The sequence below is a fragment of the Seriola dumerili genome, unplaced genomic scaffold (assembly GCF_002260705.1).
Source record: "Seriola dumerili isolate Sdu_G_001 unplaced genomic scaffold, Sdu_1.0 BDQW01000167.1, whole genome shotgun sequence".
Taxonomy (NCBI): domain Eukaryota; kingdom Metazoa; phylum Chordata; class Actinopteri; order Carangiformes; family Carangidae; genus Seriola; species Seriola dumerili.
Genome location: NW_019174422.1, coordinates 2,167,950 through 2,190,445, shown reverse-complemented (window position 1 = coordinate 2,190,445; position 22,496 = coordinate 2,167,950). Strand labels below are relative to the sequence as shown.

General features: G+C 39.2%; 5 protein-coding genes across 6 annotated transcripts; all 5 read left to right on the top strand.

The window, feature by feature from the left end:
* The first annotated feature begins 464 nt into the window (after positions 1–464).
* On the top strand, positions 465–3,013 carry LOC111226927. The gene is made up of 5 exons (XM_022752235.1): positions 465–527; positions 666–1,373; positions 1,526–1,651; positions 1,739–1,782; positions 1,915–3,013. The coding sequence occupies exons 1-5, from the start codon at positions 470–472 to the stop codon at positions 2,032–2,034; spliced, it is 1,056 nt and encodes a 351-aa protein (XP_022607956.1). The 5' UTR covers positions 465–469; the 3' UTR covers positions 2,035–3,013.
* Positions 3,014–5,543: 2,530 nt separating this feature from the next.
* LOC111226921 (immunoglobulin kappa light chain-like) lies at positions 5,544–7,518 on the top strand. Its single transcript, XM_022752229.1, has 5 exons — positions 5,544–5,605; positions 5,748–6,458; positions 6,539–6,685; positions 6,773–6,816; positions 6,949–7,518. The coding sequence occupies exons 1-5, from the start codon at positions 5,551–5,553 to the stop codon at positions 7,066–7,068; spliced, it is 1,077 nt and encodes a 358-aa protein (XP_022607950.1). The 5' UTR covers positions 5,544–5,550; the 3' UTR covers positions 7,069–7,518.
* A 3,346-nt stretch (positions 7,519–10,864) lies between these two features.
* On the top strand, positions 10,865–12,535 carry LOC111226923. Of its 2 annotated transcripts, XM_022752231.1 has the most exons (5): positions 10,865–10,929; positions 11,079–11,783; positions 11,892–12,011; positions 12,098–12,141; positions 12,276–12,535. In XM_022752231.1, the coding sequence occupies exons 1-5, from the start codon at positions 10,872–10,874 to the stop codon at positions 12,393–12,395; spliced, it is 1,047 nt and encodes a 348-aa protein (XP_022607952.1). In that variant the 5' UTR covers positions 10,865–10,871; the 3' UTR covers positions 12,396–12,535. The 2 variants fall into 2 exon arrangements, with proteins under 2 accessions (XP_022607952.1, XP_022607953.1); XM_022752232.1 differs by lacking the exon at positions 11,892–12,011.
* A 3,587-nt stretch (positions 12,536–16,122) lies between these two features.
* Positions 16,123–18,509, top strand: LOC111226922. Its single transcript, XM_022752230.1, has 5 exons — positions 16,123–16,184; positions 16,326–17,027; positions 17,138–17,266; positions 17,350–17,393; positions 17,758–18,509. The coding sequence occupies exons 1-5, from the start codon at positions 16,127–16,129 to the stop codon at positions 17,875–17,877; spliced, it is 1,053 nt and encodes a 350-aa protein (XP_022607951.1). The 5' UTR covers positions 16,123–16,126; the 3' UTR covers positions 17,878–18,509.
* A 1,752-nt stretch (positions 18,510–20,261) lies between these two features.
* LOC111226925 lies at positions 20,262–22,183 on the top strand. Its single transcript, XM_022752234.1, has 5 exons — positions 20,262–20,321; positions 20,471–21,157; positions 21,382–21,507; positions 21,595–21,632; positions 21,733–22,183. The coding sequence occupies exons 1-5, from the start codon at positions 20,267–20,269 to the stop codon at positions 21,865–21,867; spliced, it is 1,041 nt and encodes a 346-aa protein (XP_022607955.1). The 5' UTR covers positions 20,262–20,266; the 3' UTR covers positions 21,868–22,183.
* Positions 22,184–22,496: the final 313 nt, after the last annotated feature.

Here is a 22,496-nt window from a genome sequence, read left to right as displayed (position 1 = left end):
ACCATCATTTCCAATACAGAAAAGAACTAAGTGGTTTACTTTCAGCCATTTTTATTTTCAGTTGACCTTGACCTCGACCTTGACAGAAAGCTTGACCTTACCGTTGGCCAAGTTGTTTTATATGCCTCCAGTTCCCTAACATCTCTTATTAACCTTTTCATTTGACACAGATTAAAGGCTTGTTTTTATCATGACAGAATCATTTTGTGGTAGAGAAAAGAAATCTTCACTCGCACATAGTGGTTTGGGGTTGTACTAGTAGATCGCACTAATATCTACAACTACTGTCTACTATCGCAGACTTCTGCTCAAGAGTGAAAATTTGCAATGGAGGGGGCGCTGAACATGTGCTCACTGTTTCCAAAATAGGACATTCAGTGTCACTACTTGTTAGCCAATCACATACAGTCCTCTGTCTGAGAGCAGAGAATGTATGGAGGTTCTGTACATTCATCAAGATATTTTGTTCATGATGACATCTCTGAAGTTCGCTTCATGTCTGACTGGTCTGTTCTTGTGGAGAATAGGTAAGTTTGGGCTTTTGTGGATAAATTTACATCCTTAAATATGTATATCTATTGTTGTTATTTTTTTTTTTATCAGTCATTATGACGGATTTTTTCATGGCATTAACTCTATACTTTCTTGATATCTATTCTCCACAGCCTTTGTAACTAATCTCAAGATGTCCTCATCGGTGCGTCAAGACAGTGGTTTTATACCAGCTAAAGTTGGAGACAATGTGACTTTGCAATGTTTCTATGAAGGTAAAGCTGCGATGATGTTCTACTGGTATAAACAAACTCTGGGACAGAGACCAAAGCGCATCTCCTCCTACTATATATATGACAAAATTGGTACTTTTACTCACAAATTCAAAAACTATCAACGGTTTTCATTGGAGACTGATAATGGTAAGAACCACTTGACGATCTTGGATTTACACATTTCAGACTCAGCAACTTACTACTGCATAGGTTGCTCTGCATTCAAGTTTGAATTTGTGGAGGGTGTTACTGTCAGTGTACAGGGTTCAGGTTTGAACATCCAGGCTTGGGTCCATCAGTCCGGATCTGAGACCATCCAGCCAGGAGGCTCTGTGACTCTCACCTGTACAGTACACACTGGGACCTGTGATGGAGAACACAGTGTTTACTGGTTCAAAGACTTTGAAGATTCTCATCCAGGACTCATTTACACTCATGGAGACAGGAATGATCAGTGTGAGAGGAAACCTGAGACACAAACACAAACCTGTGTCTACAACTTGCAGATGAAGAGTCTGAACCGTTCTCATGCTGGGACCTACTACTGTGCTGTTGCCTCATGTGGACACATACTGTTTGGAGACAGGACCAAGCTGGACTTTGAGGGTAAGTGCTATAAAATTCAGGCAGAGAATTAATCACATTTTACATAAGCACAAAGATAAAGCTAAACTGTCCGTCTTCAGATGCCTCACTCTCTGCAGACGAGGTGAACTCAAGACAAAAACAAAAAAGTTCTACAATTTCTCCTCTTACAGATGAGGGAGACATTCTTGTCTTGGTGTATTTCCTGAGTGGAGCTTTGGCATTCACCACCATCCTGAGTGTTTCACTGGCTTTCTCACTGTACAAGATAATCAAGAGAGACCGCTGCCACTGCACAGGTAACTGGTACTGCTTGTATGTTACATCAAGTATTAACTGAATATGATTTTTACATGAAAATATTTCTTTTCTTTGTTTCACATCAGAGTCTCGAGCAAGACTTTCAGCTCCGTCCACAGCTAACGCAGAGGTGAATATTATCTATTTACATTAATTGGTTGAATTACCCTACAAATACTGTATGTACCACACCAACTATGTGTTTTGTGGACTTATTTAATTCATGTTCCATAATTGGATTCACTTATTTATTTCATACCAGGGTTATGAAGATTCAGACAACCTCCATTATGCTGCTTTAAGGGAACCAAGAGTCAACCGAACATCAAGGCAGAGGGATGACACCTTGACTCAATGTGTGTACTCTGGTGTGAGGCAGTAGAACTGTCCGATCTGTACTTTGTTTCTATGGAAGTGGTAATTTTCTTAACCTGTGTTTTGAGACGTAATGTAGACTTTCTTTAAATAGGAGAAGTTAAACAGGAATCGTGATGATAGTGATGATAAATGTAAAAGTCTTGGGTTGCAGTACTTGAACAAGCTTGAGCTGTATGAGGTGTGTTTTGATATGTTGTGGCAAAGGTGACATATTTGCACTGTCACTTTACCCACTGCATCAGTCTCTCAGTGCTGCACTAAACGCACCATCACCGTACCATATGATAAATAAAAACATGCCACATGTTACTTTTGAGATTTGATGGCTAAAGAACTACAAAATCTAGTCCTCTGTACTTGGGAACATCTGTTATATTTATGTTTGTCATAGATGTTGTTTCAGACTCAGTGCTGGAACAATCTCTTCTTTTATAGCTTCCCTTGTGGTCTGCAGTCAATAGATGAGATCGCTGCATGCTGTGCTAAGGGTCGCTAATGTGCATATTCATACACCTCTGCTTTTGTTTTTGTATCAGTGTTCATTTTTTTTTATTGCCAAAGCAACTTTCTATTTTAAAGTTGTTCAGTAGATATATATATATACATAGTAGATATATATTAATGTTGTATATTTTTTTTGTTTTGTTTTGTTTTTAATGAAACCAGTACATTCAAAATGCCAGATTCAATGATGTGGTACGAGAGCAAAAGACTATAATGGAAATAAATTTTTAACTATTTTGTTATTAGTTGTTTTATCATATATAATTTTCAACCAAATGCAGTGTTGTGCTTTTTTGTGTTATTAATGATTAAATCACTGTGATTTAATCATGTTACACTGAGAAAATGTGTGGGTGTATAGTATATAAACTATAAATATCATACAGTACGTGTAATGTCAGAAAGTGAGAAGGGAAGCTTACATCATTACTGTTGTGTTAATATGATGCTTACTATACGACTGAAGTCATTAAAGACATTAGCACTTCCTCTTCCTGTACTCAAGCAATTACTCACCAGCCCCCTTCAGATCACACTGCAATCCAGCGGCCACTGCACTGCTGCACTTATACTGCTGCAGACATCTGGATTCAGCCTCCAGAAGCACTCATTCCAAGTTATTTGTGTGTTGCAGCGACCAAACCAGGAAATGTTTGCAGGTGGGAAGCCAGTGAGGGATCATTTCCTTGATGGCAGGTCAAAAGAAGTGGCTGATGATTGTAGGTGTATCAGAGGAGGGCCATGATGAAAAATGAATAGATAATTAGAATAAAAATATGTTTTAATTTTAGATTTGAAAGTCTGAATGGAGTCAGAAAGGTCTGATATCAGCAGGGAGGTTGTTCCAGAGCAGAGGGGCCCAATAAGAAAAGGCTCTGCAACCTGCAGACATCTTTTTAACTCTGGGAACAGACAGGAGCCCTAAATTCTGGGAACGGAGAACACGAGATGGAGTATAAGGTTTCAGACAGGTATGAAGGAGCAACTCCATTTAGAACCTTATATGCCATCAAAAGCACCTTAAAGTCTGATCTGATGTGGATAGGAAGCCAACGAAGGGAGGCTAAAATCGGTGTAATATGGTCAAATTTTCTGGATTTGGTTACAGTCCTAGCTGCAGCATTCGGGACCATTTGAAGACTTTTAATACGACCATGTGGCAGGACAGAAAACAAAACGTTACAATAATCAAGTCGTGACGAAAGAAAGGCATGAATTAAGATTTCACCATCGGTCTTAGACAGAAAAGACCATATCCTAACTATGTTACATAGGTGAAAAAAGGCAGTCTTGGTGATATCGTGAATGTGCTGATCAAAGGAGAGGGAAGTATCAAAAGTGAAGTTTGAATTTAGGAGCAAAACATTATGAGACATCCAGCTTTTCACAGCAGACTGTGATGCAGCAACATGGCCGTAGACCTTCTGTCAGATTTCACCTCCATATACAGAATAAAAAATCTTGACCTGCAATTAACTAATCAAACAAGTTCTCGATGTGATTTGTGGCATCAAATATGCCATGTTTCTAATCAATATGTCTGTACTGTAGTACAATCGACAAGCAAACATCCAAGCAACTCATCTCCATGGTGTTGTAGTGTCAGAAAGAGTTTGTACAGTAGGAAAAAGAGTAACCACTAAAACACCATCAATAACTAGTGTAGAGAACCTGCAGGGAAACTCCCTCAGAGCCACACCTATTAGTCTGTCAACTGCATCACATGACTGAGACACTTTCTCATAGTCACATACCAAGGACTAGATATAATTGAAACCTTGACACTGGAATGCAAAGCATGTCAGAGTTTTCACTTATCCCCTGAAATGTCTCAACAAATATTGGCTGCATTGGCACAAAATCTATTACAGACATTCATGGTTTCCATATGATGAATGCCGATGACGTTGGCAGTCTCCTGACTCTTCGTCTCCCACCGGCATGAGCTTGACATTTGTGGTTTTGAGCCAAACGGCTTGACAATTAACAGATTGATTTCCAAGAAACTTCGTCTCTACATTCAGCTTCCCATCAGGATGAATTTTTCCCTTTGGAGGTCCTTTAACTTTTCCTTTAGCACCATCATCAGGTCCAATTTTTAATTTGCCCAATACTTTTACGACCAAATACCTGCAAAAGCAATGACATCCTCATTGTCCTTAGACCGCTACTTGTCCCATAAACACCACATTAATGTGAAACACTTTGACAAAGAAGCCAAAACTGATGGGTGGGGTCATTGTATGGTAATTGCAAATGAACATGTCCTTTCAAATAGTAATTGAAAATTAAAGATATGCTGGTGTAACACCCTCTTTTAACTAGATATGAGAAGCTGGTTGCATCTTTCACTATGCAGTGAATGTGGTATGAGCTAGTGAACAGTTTTCCACTGGTGGAAACTTGGCTCATAGCAAAGCTTCAACACAGGAAGACTACCCTCTTACCTAAAATAGGTGGTACGTTTGAAAAGCAAACAATTGACTTTGTTGAATAGAGTATGTGAAATATTTCTCATTGTGGACCTGGTGATTCGTTGGCTGCAGGCTGTATTTTACATTGAAAAACTGCATTATAAAGTAAAAGTGGAAGGGGTGAGGGATGAGGGATGGGCAGACATGAACAAATCCTGGTTCATTTCCAATTCGGAAAAGAACTGGAGCTTTTATTTTCAGCCATTTTTTTTTCAGTTGACCTTGACGAAAAGATTGACCTTACCCTTGTCCAAGTCGTTTTAGATGCCTCCAGTTCCCTAAAATTATCTAAACTCTTATATACCCTTTCATTTTACACAGATTAAAGGCCTTTTTTATGATCAAAGAAGAAATCTTCACACATTGTAGTTTGAGGTCCAAGGTTTGCACTAGTGTTGAGCTCAGGGCGCTGAACATGTGCTCACTGTTTCCAAAATAGGATATTCAGTGTCACTACTTGTTAGCCAATCACACACAGTCCTCTGTCTGAGAGAAGACAACGGATGGAGGTTCTCTACATTCATCAAGACATTCTGATCACGATGACATCTCTGAAGTTTGCTTCATGTGTGACTATTCTGTTCTTGTGGAGAATAGGTAAGTTGGAGTTTTGTGGATAAATTTACATCCTTAAATATGTATATCTATTGTTGTTATATTTTTTCTTTTTTCTTGTAATCATTATGACAGATTTATCGTGGCATTAACTCTATACTTTCTTGATCTCTATTCTCCACAGCCTTTGTAACTAATCTCAAATTGTCCTCATCAGTGCATAAGGACATTTTGCGTTTTATACCAGCTAAAGTTGGAGACAATGTGACTTTGCGATGTGTCTATGAAGGTAATGCTGTGAAGATGCTTTACTGGTATAAACAAACTCTGGGACAGAGACCAAAGCGCATCTCTTCCTTCTATAAACATCAAAAAAGTTACACTTTTACTGATGAATTCAAAAACATTTCACGGTTTTCATTGGAGACTGATAATGGTAAGAACCACTTGACGATCTCGAATTTACACATTTCAGACTCAGCAACTTACTACTGCATAAGTTGCTCTTCATTCAAGTTTGAATTTGTGGAGGGCGCTACTGTCAGTGTACAGGGTTCAGGTTTGAACATCCAGGCTTCGGTCCATCAGTCCGGATCTGAGACCATCCAGCCAGGAGGCTCTGTGACTCTCAGCTGTACAGTACACACTGGGACCTGTGATGGAGAACACAGTGTTTACTGGTTCAAAGACTCTGAAGAATCTCATCCAGGACTCATTTACACTCATGGAGACAGGAATGATCAGTGTGAGAGGAAACCTGAGACACAAACACAAACCTGTGTCTACAACTTGCCGATGCAGAGCCTGAATCTTTCTCATGCTGGGACCTACTACTGTGCTGTTGCCTCATGTGGACACATACTGTTTGGAAACAGGACGAAGCTGGACTTTGAGAGTAAGTGCCATAAAATTTAGGCAGAGAATTAATCACATTTTACATAAGCACAAAGATAAAGCTAAACTGTCCGTCTTCAGATGCCTCACTCTCTGCAGACGAGGTGAACTCTCTCCACTCTCTTGTGTATTTCCTGAGTGGAGCTTTGGCATTCACCACCATCCTGAGTGTTTCACTGGCTTTCTCACTGTACAAGATAATCAAGAGAGACCGCTGCCACTGCACAGGTAACTGGTACTGCTTGTATGTTACATCAAGTATTAACTGAATATGATTTTTACATGAAAATATTTCTTTTCTTTGTTTCACATCAGAGTCTCGAGCAAGACTTTCAGCTCCGTCCACAGCTAACGCAGAGGTGAATATTATCTATTTACATTAACTGGTTAAACTACCCTACAAATACTGTATGTACCGCACCAACTATGTGTTTTGTGGACTTATTTAATTCATGTTCCATAATCGGATTCACTTATATATTTCATACCAGGGTTATGAAGATTCAGACAACCTCCATTATGCTGCTTTAAGGGAACCAAGAGTCAACCGAACATCAAGGCAGAGGGATGACACCTTGACTCAATGTGTGTACTCTGGTGTGAGGCAGTAGAACTGTCCGATCTGTACTTTGTTTCTATGGAAGTGGTAAATTTCTTAACCTGTGTTTTGAGACATAATGTACACTTTCTTTAAATAGGAGAAGTTAAACAGGAATCATGATGATAGTGATGATAAATGTAAAAGTCTTGGGTTGCAGTACTTGAACAAGCTTGAGCTGTATGAGGTGTGTTTTGATATGTTGTGGCAAAGGTGACATATTTGCACTGTCACTTTACCCACTGCATCAGTCTCTCAGTGCTGCACTAAACGCACCATCACCGTACCATATGATAAATAAAAACATGCCACATGTTACTTTTGAGATTTGATGGCTAAAGAACCACAACATCCAGTCTTCTGTACTTGGGAACATCTGTTATATTTATGTTTGTCATAGATGTTGTTTCAGACTCAGTGCTGGAACAATCTTTTTATAGCTTCCCTTGTGGTCTGCAGTCAATAGGTGAGAGCGCTGCATGCTGTGCTAAGGGTCGCTTGTGCATGTTCATACACCTCTGCTTTTGTTTTCGTATCAGTGTGGTTTCAAGTGTTGCTGCACAGTGTTTTTTTTTTTTTTTAAATGAAACAGTATACACATTTTGAACTATTTTGTTATTTGTTGTTTTATCATATATTGTTTTCAACCAAATGCAGTGTTGTGTATGTGTGTGTGTGTGTGTGTGTGTGTATTTTATGTTATTAATGCTTAAATCATCGTGATCCAACCATGTTACACTGAGAAGATGTGTGGGTGTGTCGTATATAAACTGTCACTATCATACAGTACGTGTCATGTCAGAAAGATAGAAGAGCAGGGAGGCTTACAGCATTACTGTTGTGTTAATATGATGCTTACTATACGACTGAAGTCATTAAGGAAATCCAAAGCTGCTAATATACACTTTTTATTTTACGTATAATAACACCATCAGACATAGAACTCAAGACATTCTGGTTGAACAAGCAGTTAGCCTCCACATTGTGATTCTTTCTTGACTGGCAAGAGCAGGGCTATAATATTACTGGACTCAACATACGGAGATTAAGCTGACATCAATCTCCTCATCCAGGTAACTAGGAATAATGCAGCATACAAGAGGTTATGAGGTTCTGCAGTCATCGCTTTGACCGAGTAAACACAGGAGGGGGTTGGGTCAGGCTTTGCAACCTTAGGAAGCCTTTCTATAAAATAGCATTGTTAATTTAGTTACATCATTACGGCTCTTTGTCGACTGTGAACACAGGAATTGAGCAGTCTTTTCACTGCGTCCTGTTAACCTTGCAGCGATTTTGCAGTCCTTGTGGTCTTCAGCACGGTGCAGAAGTGTTGACACCTCTTAGCGAGGATTCAGACTGAAAAGTGATTGTGGGAGTGTGTTGTTTATGGTAGCAGTGAGGCAATGAACTGCACTACACATTACACTTGACAAAAACCCCCCCCCCGCCAACATCTGCCATTTGTTGTCAGTGTGAACGGGCACAGTGGTCTTTCCAGGTCAAATGGCTCTGCAGTAGTCATGGGTATTTATCGGCTCCACCTCTGATGAGCAGTGATGTAAACATGCTGTCAGAGCACGAAAACACTGTAATCACACATGAAACCTGCCCAGCACGTTGTGGTTAAACCATGAACCCCACGGCTACGCATGACGCGACCATGGATGCGACGCTTTCATTTTACTAGTCTGCATGGTAGATAGCAGCTCACTGTTTGAAACTGTGAAGATATTCCCAACCCTGTGTGTGTGTGTGTGTGTGTGTGTGTGTGTGTGTGTGTGTGTGCGTGCGCGTTCGGTTCTGTAAACGCCTATGATGACTTTGCTCCCTGCAGTTGTGTGTCTGTGTCCTCTCTCTGTCCGAACAGAGGCAAGGCGAAAGGCAAACTCGTCTGACAGTGTGACAGGAGTCAGTCACTTTTCTTTTGTGGGTTTAGCCACATTTAAACTTGGGCGCTAATTTCAGTGTGAATAGAGTAAATGAAATGCAAACCAGGAAGTCTAGTTGGTTTGAAGGCTTATCTATGGTGGCCCTAAGAGTTCAGCACACTGCAGGTTCAGAAGCAGATGTAAATACACAAAACACAAGCAAACTCAGAAAACATCGTCACCAATTTGACAGCATTCATGAAAATGCTGAAAAATTAGAAAACACAAACACTGATCGACCAAAAGATTATTATAAAAGATTGTTATTGATCAATAAAGAGACAAGGCTTACACATAGTTGGTAAGTATAATCGTTCCTTTACCCAACAATACAGAGTCAGATGAACCTTTTTATAGAACAGAGATTGGTCGAGATACATATCAGCTTATGATTGCAACCAATAGCAAACAACCAGGGGACATACATATACATGTCTACTACATATATCTATATATATGTGTCCTAAGACACAAGAAACCTAAAGTTACACAAAGACTCAAACCACGTGCAGCTCCTGACTTCTTTAAATATGAACAGGATGAGGAGAACCGTCGGCTTCTTCAGCATGTAACAAACGCACATTCACTTCTTATAAAACAATCAATATCACAAGAAAGAAACGCACGACTGAACGAGTGGTCAACTGATAATTTCACTTCCACACACTTTTACAGGTTGTGTTTCATCACTTTGCACTACTTTTTTTCTAAATGTCACACAATCGTGTTATCAAATTGGTGAAGATGTTTTCTTAGCTTGCTAGTGTTTTGTCTGTTTGGACACCAGCTCCTCCAACCTGAACAACCATACAGGGCGTTCTCTTCAACCCTTTGACAGAACCGACAGGAGTGTCTCCTGAAATAGCGCCCCTCCGGTGGCGGGCGTACCAGACCCCGGTTGTCGTAGGTATGATGATAAACATGGGAACTGTGCCGAGAGTGACGTACCTACCTCTGTCATGGTTTGGTGAGATTTAGGCACTAAAACTATTTGGTTAGGTTTAAGAAAAGATTGTGATTAATTTGGGTTAAAATAAGTACTTCCTCAACAGTAGACGAGCTTTGTTGTCATGGTTACAGTACGGTCATGGATAATAGAAACAACATTAACTGATGGGAAGTGAGCACCGCTCTCCTTTTTTGTTGACCCATCTATCCACCACAACCTCCTCATAACGCAGACTGTGTCTCTCTTTCTATTCGTCACCGCACTTTGCCCTTTTTGCTCATGTCATAATTACTACGACCACTAGATGTCACCTGCTGCACAAACGACCTATCGGCTGTTTTCTTCTTTTTTTTTTTTTTTTACAGGAGAACAGTGTCCTATTTGGATTTGGGATTTTTCTTCAATTGTAATGTGTTGAGCTCTCAGGAACACCAGAACACTGCACAATGGTTTATAACAACTATTTTATCTTTTCCTTTATATAGTTTTGAGGTAAACAGTAGATATACACTTCCCTATTGACAACGTATTATGTTGTGGTAAAATCTGAACCACATTCAATTACTTTGCAGGACATATTTCTCTCCCCATAACAGCAAATACTACAAACATTTATTTTGGGTTATTATATATTCTCAAATGTCGATAAACTGCATACAATCATGAGGTGATGCTGTCTTGCAAAATGTTGCCATGCAGTGTTGGTGTACTTGGCAGGTTGTTGCTAATTTATCACTGAACTCTGCTCTTCTTTGCTGTACATACAAAAGTGCTTCAGATGTTCTCTCACCATGTGTTTCTTCTTCAGGAGCAAAAAATCATTGGTGGCAGTTGACATGTGATCATCAGTGCTGCCTTGTTGGCCAATCAACACTGGTCTTATGTTTTAAGAGTGGAGAATGATTCGGGGTGCCTGTCATTCAGCACGGAAATTTCAACATGAGGACATCTCCAGAGTTTTTTTTCTACCTGACATGTTTGTTCTTGGGGAAAATGGGTGAGTTTTGTTTTAAAAAATAGTTTGTTTTAAGGTTTAGTCAGTCTTAATAGGAGTTTTTGTGTTTTTTCTTTTCTTTTCTGATTACGTTATAATTTCTGTCACACAAAATTAATTGTGTATTTGTTTTTTCTCCTGTCTCACTTCAGCTCAGATGAATAATTTCATTCTCTGCGCAACTGTTTATCAAGACAGCAGATTAATATCAGTTAATGTTGGTGACAACTTGACTTTGCAATGTTTCTATGACAGTGATGCTGCAAAGTATTACTGGTATAAGCAAACACTGGGACAGAAGCTACAACTTATCTCCATTACCTATAAGTTTGATAAAAGCGGAACTTTCCATGATGAATTCAAGGACAATCCACGCTTCACACTGGAATCTAAAATTGGTGTGAATCATCTAAAAATTTCAAATGTGCAACTTTCAGACTCAGCTTCTTACTACTGTGCAAGAGGTTATTCATTTATGTTTGAATTCGCGGAGGGCACTCCTGTCAGTGTACAAGGTTCAGGATTGAAGATCCAGGCTTTTGTGAATCAGTCAGGGTCTGAGACCATCCAGCCAGGAGGCTCTGTGACTCTCAGCTGTACAGTTCACACTGGGACCTGTGATGGAGAACACAGTGTTTACTGGTTCAAAGACTCTGAAGAATCTCATCCAGGACTCATTTACACTCATGGAGACAGGAATGATCAGTGTGAGAGGAAACCTGAGACACAAACACAAACCTGTGTCTACAACTTGCCCATGAAGAGCCTGAACCGTTCTCATGCTGGGACCTACTACTGTGCTGTTGCCTCATGTGGACACATACTGTTTGGAGACAGGATGAAGCTGAACTTTGAGCGTGAGTAACCCTCTTCCAGGTTCTTTCTCATTTGATAAATACTGAGCTGCTTCTTTACATGTAAGACAAAGACAAAAAACTACAATTCTACAATTCCTCCTATTGCAGATAAGCAAGACTCTTTTCTCTTGGTGTATTTCTTGAGTGGAGCTGTGGCATTCACCACCATCCTCAGTGTTTTACTTGCTTTCTTAATTTACAAGATGATCAAGAGAAACAGCGGTTCAGGTAACATGTACTTTTTATGTCAGGCATTATATATTCATTGAATTTAACTTTTGAATGAAATATATTTTTCTGTGTTTCACAACCAGAGTCCCATGCAAGATCATCAACTCTCTCCACAACAAATGCAGAGGTAAATATCATCTCTTTAGCTTAACCGTTAAATTTACATTCAGTATCTTTTAATAGCACAAACAAATGTATAATTGTCTTGTGGACATTTTTTGTTTTAATCAGGAACTATACTGATGTGTTTTTTGTTACCAGGGTTTCCGAGTTGCAGACAACCTCCATTACGCTGCTTTAAATGTGAGAGTGCCCAACAGATCAAGCAGACAGAGGGACAACGCCAAGACTGAATGTGTGTACTCCAGTGTTAGGCAGTAGATCTGTTTCCATTTTTACTGTCTTTGGTAGTAATATGGGATTTCTCAGTTTCTCTTTAGAGATGTATCATGTATTTATATGTAGATTTTATCTAAATAAAATATCTAACTGTGCATCTATGGCAGGGATTGGCAGGTAGGTTTGGTTTTTTTGTTTTTTTTCTTTTTTCAAATCCAGCACACAATCAAAGGATAATTTAAGAAACTGATTGATGAAAATGCAACTGGAATTTGCTTTGTTACTGTTAACATGTGTGACGCCGTGGCCCACAACACACAGTCTCTGCTATTTCAGAAGTCAAGTAAACAACAGAATCAAGTTAGAACTTTTCAGAATAAAAGCTCTCAATAGCTCACTCTAAAGTATTGTTGCAAAAAACAAGCTTTGTTGCGCTTTTATTTTCTAGACAAAATCGCTTAAATGGAAGTGATTCTGTTGCCATGACGGAGATCTAATTTAGCACTTGGCGCTGTCCGACCGACAGTGCAGCCCCGATTCTTGATTTTTCTTTTTGTATCTGTCATTAAGATTCTCTATTTGCACATTATAGCGAAATGTGTCAGTCCGATGTTAAAAAAGAAAATCTGACTGTGAAAATAATCTGGCCTGTGGGCTGCCAGTTGCCGACCACTGGTCTATGGTTTCAAGCAGAGTTACTTTGTTGGATTCAGTGATGCTGTATTTTGATGATAACAATGGAGCTGTCGTGGATTCTTGTCTTTCATCCTCACTGGTTTTTATCTGTATAACGTACATTTTGTGTGATTAATATTAAAATAAAACTTGTAATGCAATTGTGAAACACTTTGATGGTTAATATATGAGTTTGAGAATGTCTGTGTGTGTGCAAGATAACAGTGAGCAACACATAATAAATCAATCATCCAATTTGAACTGGTCTACACAAGAGGGCCTCAGGAAACTCTGGGAGGAAAGAAATGAAAAATGTTTTACATTTCGTTCAAATAAGCCTTGGTTCCATGGTCATCCAAGTCTGACCTATAGCGCCTTCATATATGCCTTTACCAGGTCAGACACACTTTGATGATGTCATACGAAAAACCATTGTTTAACCTTTCTGTTCTGTCCCACGACCCCTAAATCTGATTTGTCTTTCTGCTGTTGAGAACAAACAGGATGTTGGTTGTGTGCACAGTGATAGTTGATCAGGTCTCAGCACGCTGTTACTTTAATCCTCATGCTGTTACGCAGGATGGAATCAACATACCTTGCTCACTAAGAAAGCTTTACACCAATGAGTATGGATGACAAAATGTGGCCCTGCTCCTCCTACTATAACCATATTTCTCCACTGACACTAGCACTACTAGTATTTAGCAATGCAGTTTTGGAGGTTTTAGGTTTTGAATTTGGGTTGACTACAACAAAGATGAATTAAATTTTATTTCTAGTGCTCAATATCAAATCAATAAAGAAGTAGATAGTTAAGATAGTTTGAAATTTTGCCAGTAAGTTTGACCTTTAATTTACTGTAAAAAGTTGTCTCTTCAAAATAAGATCACAGTCTTGGCTCATTGTACCACAGCTTGAAAAAAAAGATATATAGGTGCTTCACTTGACACCACATGTGCTCTGTTACTATAATCCTCAACTAATCAATTTCCTGCCTGAACTCCACCAATGGACTCAGCATTTACAGTAAGCCACTGATTACTCAAAATTCACCCTTTTTTAAGTGCTGTTGCATAAATGCTCGATGTTCATGATGCATAATTGATAAATGATTCATAGTTGATTCTATAATTCTATGCAATAAATAAATAAAGGTAGAAATGCCAATTGTCTTCCAGCAGCAAAGCCTGTATTATTCACTAGAGATCCTAGAAGCTATCCTTTCCATCAAGCATTGGCGAGGTTATACGACCTTCACAACTTTTCACATGCAAGTTTCAATGGTTATGGTGCATGTTCATTCCTCTGAGCAATTGGTGGAACAGGACAGTTGCCCACTCGTCATGGGAAAGGCAAGAGTATCCCCTACCAAACTAACGACTATTCCAAGACTTAACCGTCAACTGTTGCTTCAGTCTGCAACAGTGATGTCGTCAAAAGAGAGCTCAAGGTTGAAAACCTGCAAGAGGTTTTACACGTTTGTAGCCAACTGGATCCAGCACATAAGATCCATAGACTGTATATTTGTGTCACCCATAGGTTTCTGAATAGCAGTTTTGAAGCTCAGAGTGGACTCAGAGTTGAGACTTCCATGCATGTCGGTTAAATAACTGTGACAAGCGTATGCTCCTGTTAGCGTCATTAGCACAGCTGGCCATTTTGCTCGAAGGGAAACACAAGGCTGATTCACTTACTGGCTAATTAGCTAGTTAACGAGCTCAGCTAACAAGCTAAGTATTGTGAGCGCAGGCATAGATACCTGCTAATTAGTGCTAACATATAAATAATACTAGAAGTCACGTTTAGTGATTCGAATTAGTTGAGGTGACAGAGCAGATAGCTAGCGGCTAGTCAAATTTGACGGCACTCACCTGTCACTCAAAGTGGCCACACCCTCAATTATGCATAACTTTCAATAAAACTGAAACAAGTGAGTTATCTGAAAAAATTCACCCCGCATACAGGATATTACCTATAGAGACCAAGACTGCACCAGGCTGTAAACACTGTAAAAGCCTGCCTCAAGTGGTCATTATAGGAACTGCAGGCTTTTGCACTTCCAGGTTGGCTTCATTTTTCAGCCCTGGAGGTTGTCGCTTGATAAGATCTCGCACAAACCCTGAACAATAGTGACATGTTAGTTCCAAAAACAATCCAGCCAACGATGCCTTAAGAGGGTTGAGTGCCGTTCAGCTAACTCACTGAGAGGACTTGACGTTGGCAACTGAAACACTAATGGTGGGAGAAGTGGAAACGGCCAACTCTAACTTATATAGATAAATTACACATCTGAATGCATGTATTTTTGTTCTATGTTCATTCACAAATATGGTTTTCATGACGTAATCAAGGAGTGCATACATCAGAGAAACAGGATGTGCTCAAACAATAAACGCACATTTCAAAGAATCACCCTGTGTCTGTGTTCTTAGGAAGAGAGCTGCAATATTATCCAAAACCATCCTCTGCCAACTAAGTACTCCAATTGCCTTCATTACATTATTATTTCATTGGTGTTATTAATGTGGTTTTAATATTATTCTAACTAAACTGAAACACTACTAGTTTCACAACACTTTCCATTCATTTTGATCATTTTCACTGTCAAGTATAATTCTAAGATTTGTGATCAGTCATTTATGAGATTAATCGTATGAGACTGATCTGAATTACCTGATTGCGCCCATAGTGTGTATCTGTATGACTTCTCTCATGTTTATTACACAGGTATTCGTTAAATTAACAAACCTGTATGTACATAAAGACAGTCAGTCCCTTGCCAAATGTTGAGCATAATTAGACTCAACTGTATGTCATTACTGGTAAATATACTGTATATACCTGTAATTTATTTCCCCACAATTTAAAATATAATGTCAAGATGAGGAGGCTTTATGTACTTTCTTTTAGATTTCTCTCAGCATGTGAATCTTCTCAAACTTGACACTATAGGTGGCTGTGAACATGTGATCATGTTTCCTAAGTAGGACATAGTGTTAAGTGCAGTGTCACCTCAGGTTGGCCAATCAAACACAGCCTTGTCTCTGAAGAGTGGGGAAAGTATCGAGATACTTTTCATTCAAGACAAGTATTCGAACATGATGGCATCTCTAAGGCTTGTCTTCTGTCTGACATTTCTGTTCATGGGGAAAATGGGTGAGTTGTGTTTTTGTGGCTACAGTTTATATTTGAATTCATACCTCTCCATTCAATATCTTCTCATATTTTCATGTAGATATAATGCATCTCTCAGATTTAATTGATTGTGCATTTGCTTTTATTCTCATTACACTTAAGCTCAGGAGACTGGTTGGGAATCGTCCTCATCTGTGCACCAAGAGAAAAGTTTTATATCAGCTAATGTCGGAGGCAATGTGACTTTAGAATGTTTCTATCAAGCAGATGATTCAGCATGGCTCTACTGGTATAAGCAAAGTCTGGGACAGAAGCCAAAGCTCATCTCTACCTTTTATGTGTATGATAGAAGAATCACGTTTTATCATGAATTCAAGAACAATCCACGCTTCACACTGGACCCTGAAAATGGTAATAATCACTTAATGATCAAAGATTTGCATATTTCAGACTCGGCTACTTACTACTGTGCAGATAGCTACACGTTTGTATTAAGGTTTGCGGAAGGCACCATTGTTAATGTGCAGGGTTCAGGTTTGAACGTCAAAGCTTCGCTCAGTCAGTCCGGATCTGAGACCATCCAGCCAGGAGGCTCTGTGACTCTCAACTGTACAGTACACACTGGGACCTGTGATGGAGAACACAGTGTTTACTGGTTCAAAGACTCTGAAGAATCTCATCCAGGACTCATTTACACTCATGGAGACAGGAACGATCAGTGTGAGAAGAAATCTGAGACACAAACCTGTGTCTACAACTTGTTACTGGAGAATCTGAATCGCTCTCATGCTGGGACCTACTACTGTGCTGTTGCTTCATGTGGACAAATATTGTATGGAAATGGGACCACGCTGGACTTTAAATGTGAGTAACATCATAGCGGAGCTTGTATGATTTTGATGAATAGATATTCATGGCAATGAACACAGAGATAAAAGGTGAAAGCTCTGTTTCTAATGTCTGCCGCTCTGCAGATGAGGCGAACTCTCCAAACTCTCGTGTGTATTTCCTGAGCGGAGCGCTGATATTCAATACCATCCTGGTTGTTTTACTGGCTTCCTCAGTGTACAAGATAATCAAGAGAAAAAACTGCCACTGTACAGGTAAGTTGTAATGGTTGCATATGATAACTTGTATTGACTAAACATAACTCTTGAATAAAAGAGCCTTTTGTGTCTACAACCAGAGTCTCAAGCAAGATCGTCAGCTCCCACCACAGCAAATCCAGAGGTGACATTTATTTTAATAATCTATTAAAGGTCCAATATTGTATAAACACATGGAAATGTATAACATTTCCATGTGTTCTTTGATTATAAAGCAGGTCTAGGCTCAATATTAACAACATGAAAGCATCAAAGTGCTCAGTCCACAGAGAAATGTACACAGCCTGTATTTAGCAGCTGAGCCTGAAAACAAGCCGTCAGGACTTCTGTAACTTTGTGATGTCACAACAAATCAACACTTCAAAATAAAACACCTGAAAAGTGTAAAACACGGGACCTTTAATTACCATTTGAATGCACAACAATCACTTCTTTTGTGGATGTTTTTACATTTTTGCCAGCACTGATTCTTCCCGTTTTGTTACCAGGGTTACCAGGACGCAGACAATCTCCAATATGCTGCTTTAAATGTTAAGCCACCCAGCAGATCAAGCAGACAGAGGAACAGCACCAAGACTGAATGTGTGTACTCCAGCATAAAGCAGTAAAAATACAAGTGTTACGTTTATACTTTTTGAATAAAATTGTATTTTGTTGTATGTCAATGTAGGTGTAGATTTTGAGATATATTTGTGTAACTTTCTTGTGGTCTGCAGTCATAAGATGCTGTTAAATATTCCTAGGAATTATGTTCATGCCTAAGGATTCTGCACCTCATGGTTTATAGCAACATCAAGAAGTTTTCCCTTTTATGAAAAAGAGTAGGAAGAAGAAAGTAGGAAGTGGACATTGGGGTGTTCTGTGGCTGTGCAGTACATCATACGTTTGTGCAGGTGACCAGAAATGACATTATGACAGACTTATAGTTAAACATTGGACTTTTTTAAAACCATAAAAACACACTTTCCCTAATCTTTACCAAGTCACTTAGTTAACCCACCCTATCCATACTTTAACCACACAATGATGTTTCCCTAATATTAACCATACCATAATTTTCATTCTCAAATATTGTAGAAAGCAAGACTTTTATTGATTGTAACACTGTTATCTGGAGACATGGAATTGAGGAGGTTCATATATGTCTAGATCAACCAAACCAAATCATGTATTTGCTTTTGTATGCCATTTTATTCCATGACTGATCTAATAAAGCTCTTCTAATTGTGGAACATGTTGATCATGATCACGGTGATGTGTTCATGTGGTTTCATATCTGGTATCTCATTCAGTCTTCAGCGGCTGTTGGCACCACGTGTATCAGAAGAGCATGTGGTTGACCTCACCCACCTCAATCAGCAAGTGAGTGGCAAAGCTCAGTTGTTCTGGTATCAGATTAAAATGACACCGGAAGATTTGTTTTGTTGTTGACATAATTCCTACACATGTCCTACACATGTCCAATGTGCTGACCTGACTAATGACCTGAGACAGTAAAGGCCCAGCACTCTTTTAGGAAATATGAGGCACATAAAGTTCACTATGTTACTGTTTGGGTTACAGTGAGTTCTGCCAGATGTTTACAGATACTCTTTGGAGTTGGCCTATAGATGACATTTTCTTTCAGGTATAACTAGAGAGAAAACATCCGTCTCAAGTGTTCATGGGACAGATCTGACCTTCATTTATGCATTTACCACCACATTTATGCCTTTACTTTTATTATGTAATTGTGAACAACACTATAAGCTCCAGGTCTATATGATCAAACCAAAATTCTTTTCACAGCTTGCTTGTTGGTATTCACAGTGACACCTGAAACAAAGAATGAAAAAGAAAGTGTTGATTTTCACACTAAACAGCAGGTATATTTTTTTTATTCAAGCAAATGAAGTACAATCACTCAAAACTAAAAAAAACATTTCAGGTTTGACTGCAGAACCTTAAAAACAAGGTGGTAACCTCTGAGTCTGAAAACTGAAACCAACACAAAAAATTGCAGTTCTTCAAATGACCACTTGGGACTGGCTCCAAAAGAGTCATACCCCATAGACTGCCGTGTTAAAATGTCCAACTTTACAGCAGAAATTAACATGTTTACAGCCTGGTACCGAAAACAGTTTTAGTCCCTACAGCTAATCTCCTCCTTCATGACAACTGTACGGGGGTGAATTTTTATATAACTCACCTGTTAAAATTTTATTAAGGCTTAAAGTTATGCATAATTTAGGGCGTGCCACTTTGAGATACAGCTGGGTGAGTGTGTGCTACTCCTCTTTGCCCATTTTAGATTAGGAGTCAGGCACTGCCAAGATGGCGATGATGGAGCAGCCCACTCTGAGATTCAAAACTGCTCGTAGGAAACCTATAGATAACATCACGGAGGATATGTCCATCTTTATTTACGGTGTATGGGTAAAAAACCTACAAACAACACATCATATTATTCAGTGCTTCATCTTCACTTTATGAGTACTTGTCAGAATAGTAAAATAGTACCACGGGAGAATTTAGATGGTAGTTTTCATAGGGTGACTTGAAACATCCGATTAAAGTGCAGTAAAGGAGCCTTTTAAAAACTACATTCAAATCTGTTTTCACATCCTAATAAAGAAGTTATAATTTATCATTCGTTAGCTGAAGAGCAAACAATTTAAAAATCAAAAGCCTGAACTGTAAAATTGTGTCTGTATACAGTATACAAAATATAGCTGGTTATCTAGGCCATATTATTGCATTGTATATGTTATCCACTCTGGATGATCTGCTCAAAATAATGTATTTGTGGTCTCCAAATGTTGAGCATTGTGCGAGGCATAGGCTACAGCTCATACATAGCTCACCACGTAAATGTTCCGATAGGTGGTTGTGAGCATGTAATGTTTCCTATGAAGGACATACAGTGTCTCTTCAGGTTAGCCAATCAAACGATGCCATGTCAGAGAAGAGAAAAGTACCTGTCAGCGTTCCTTCACTCAGCAGAGAAACTTGAACAGGATGACATCTCTAAAGTTTGTCTTCTGTCTTATATGTTTGCTCTTGTGGAAAACAGGTGAGTTGGGATTTTATGGTTCCAGCTGATATCATTTAGTGTATGGTCAATCCTCATACAAAAGTTTCTTAGATTTTTATTTACTGATTACATAAATTTTGTCATGTTAAATTAAATCTGTGTCTACTTTGTCTCTCATTTCACTTCAGCTGCTCTGAAATTCTCCTCATCTGTGTGTCAGGACAGTGTTTTTTTATCAGTTAAAGCTGGAGACAATTTGACTTTATGCTGTTTTAATGAGGACGATGTTTCAGCACGGCTTTATTGGTTTAAGCAAACTCTGGGACAGAAGCCAAGGCTCATCTCTGACTTCTCTGTACATGATAAAAATGGCATTTTTTATGAAGAATTCAAGGACAATCAACGCTTTACGCTGGATACTAAAAATGGCACCAATCACTTGACAATTTCTAATTTACGCACGTCAGACTCAGCTACTTACTACTGTACAAAAGGTTATTCAGTCACATTTACATTTTTGGAGAGCATTATTGTCAGTGTACAGGGTTCAGGACTGAACATCCATCAGTCCGGATCTGAGACCATCCAGCCAGGAGGCTCCATGACTCTCAGCTGTACAGTTCACACTGGGACCTGTGATGGAGAACACAGTGTTTACTGGTTCAAAGACTCTGAAGAATCTCATCCAGGACTCATTTACACTCATGGAGACAGGAATGATCAGTGTGAGAGGAAACCTGAGACACAAACACAAACCTGTGTCTACAACTTGCCGATGCAGAGGCTGAACCGTTCTCATGCTGGGACCTACTACTGTGCTGTTGCCTCATGTGGACACATACTGTTTGGAGATGGGACCAAGCTGGACTTTGAGGGTAAGTCACTTTACAGAAAAGATCTAATTTGAGTAGTAGATGGTAGATGGTAGCATTCTGGTACTTATTCAAATTGAGGATCTAAAAGTAGAGTATTGCAAACCCCTTTGAGGTATATTTGTGATTTTGGGCTTTACTGACTTGAGTCAACTTGGTGATACTTTCAAATCAAACTAGGGATGAAAACAGAAAAGGCACTGATTCTCTTTTTAATGAATTTTCAGATGAGGGGGACTCCCCTCTCTTGGTGTGTTTCCTGAGTGGAGCTCTGACAGTCACTACCTTCCTGGTTGCTTTCCTGGCTTTCTTACAGTACAAGACGAACAAAAGCAACAGCTACCAATCTCCTGGTACCGTAACGTTTACTCTTTGTATCTGCTTGTGTCCACTGAACATGCCTTTTGAATAAAAGTATCTTTTCTGTGTTTCACTATCAGAAGCAAGATTCATAGCTCCCTCCACAGCAAACATTGATGTAAGATTTATCTAAATTTAAATTACCCAAATTATTATAGATTTATTTATTTGTTGCCTGGTTCCATGTTGTGATTGACTTTTACATGTTTTGGTACCAGGGTTTCCGAGATGAAGACAACCTCCATTATGCTGCTATCAGTGATAACCTGCCCGACAGATCAAGCAGACAGAGGGACGACACCAAGATTGACAGTGTGTATTCCTGTGTTAGGCAGAAGAAATTACTTCTTTAAGTAAGGCTGGATTATTTACTTTTAATTCGAAGGTTAATGTAGGTTTAAACTAGATTTAGATGTAGATGTTGAGATTGTCTTTATGTACAGTGTTGACAAGAAGTGCTTTTATTTTGAATGCCTCCTGATTCTTATTTTGTTTTCTTACCAAGAAAAATAATCTTTAGGTAAGTTTTTGTACATGTGAATAAATTCTCTTTCTGACAAAAAACGAACATTTAAAAGCTCAGATTCATCGATGGTGCAGAAGTGACACCTGGGCTTAGAGGTTCAAGTATGTCAAGAACTTCCTCGTTTCCCCCTCAGTGGTTTTTAACTAATCTCTGTATGTGCATTTTATGTCTTTAAAGATCTAATAAACATGATGTTAATTTTCACCTTGTGTGTCCTTGTGTCCAGTCCCTATAGTCACAGTAACTCTGGCTTTGTCATTCTTGAGTGGCTGGGGGGGTCAGTGGCGACCAGAAACACATACGTGACCTCGCCCACCACGGTGAGAGGATGAGAGTGTGGAAACTGAACAGTTGTGACACAGAAGTGCAGTCTGTGAACTACTGTCAGTATTTCAAACCATAAATGTCCGAGTCTGAGATGGCCGGTGAGCTGACGGCACTGGGGGAAAAGTTCTT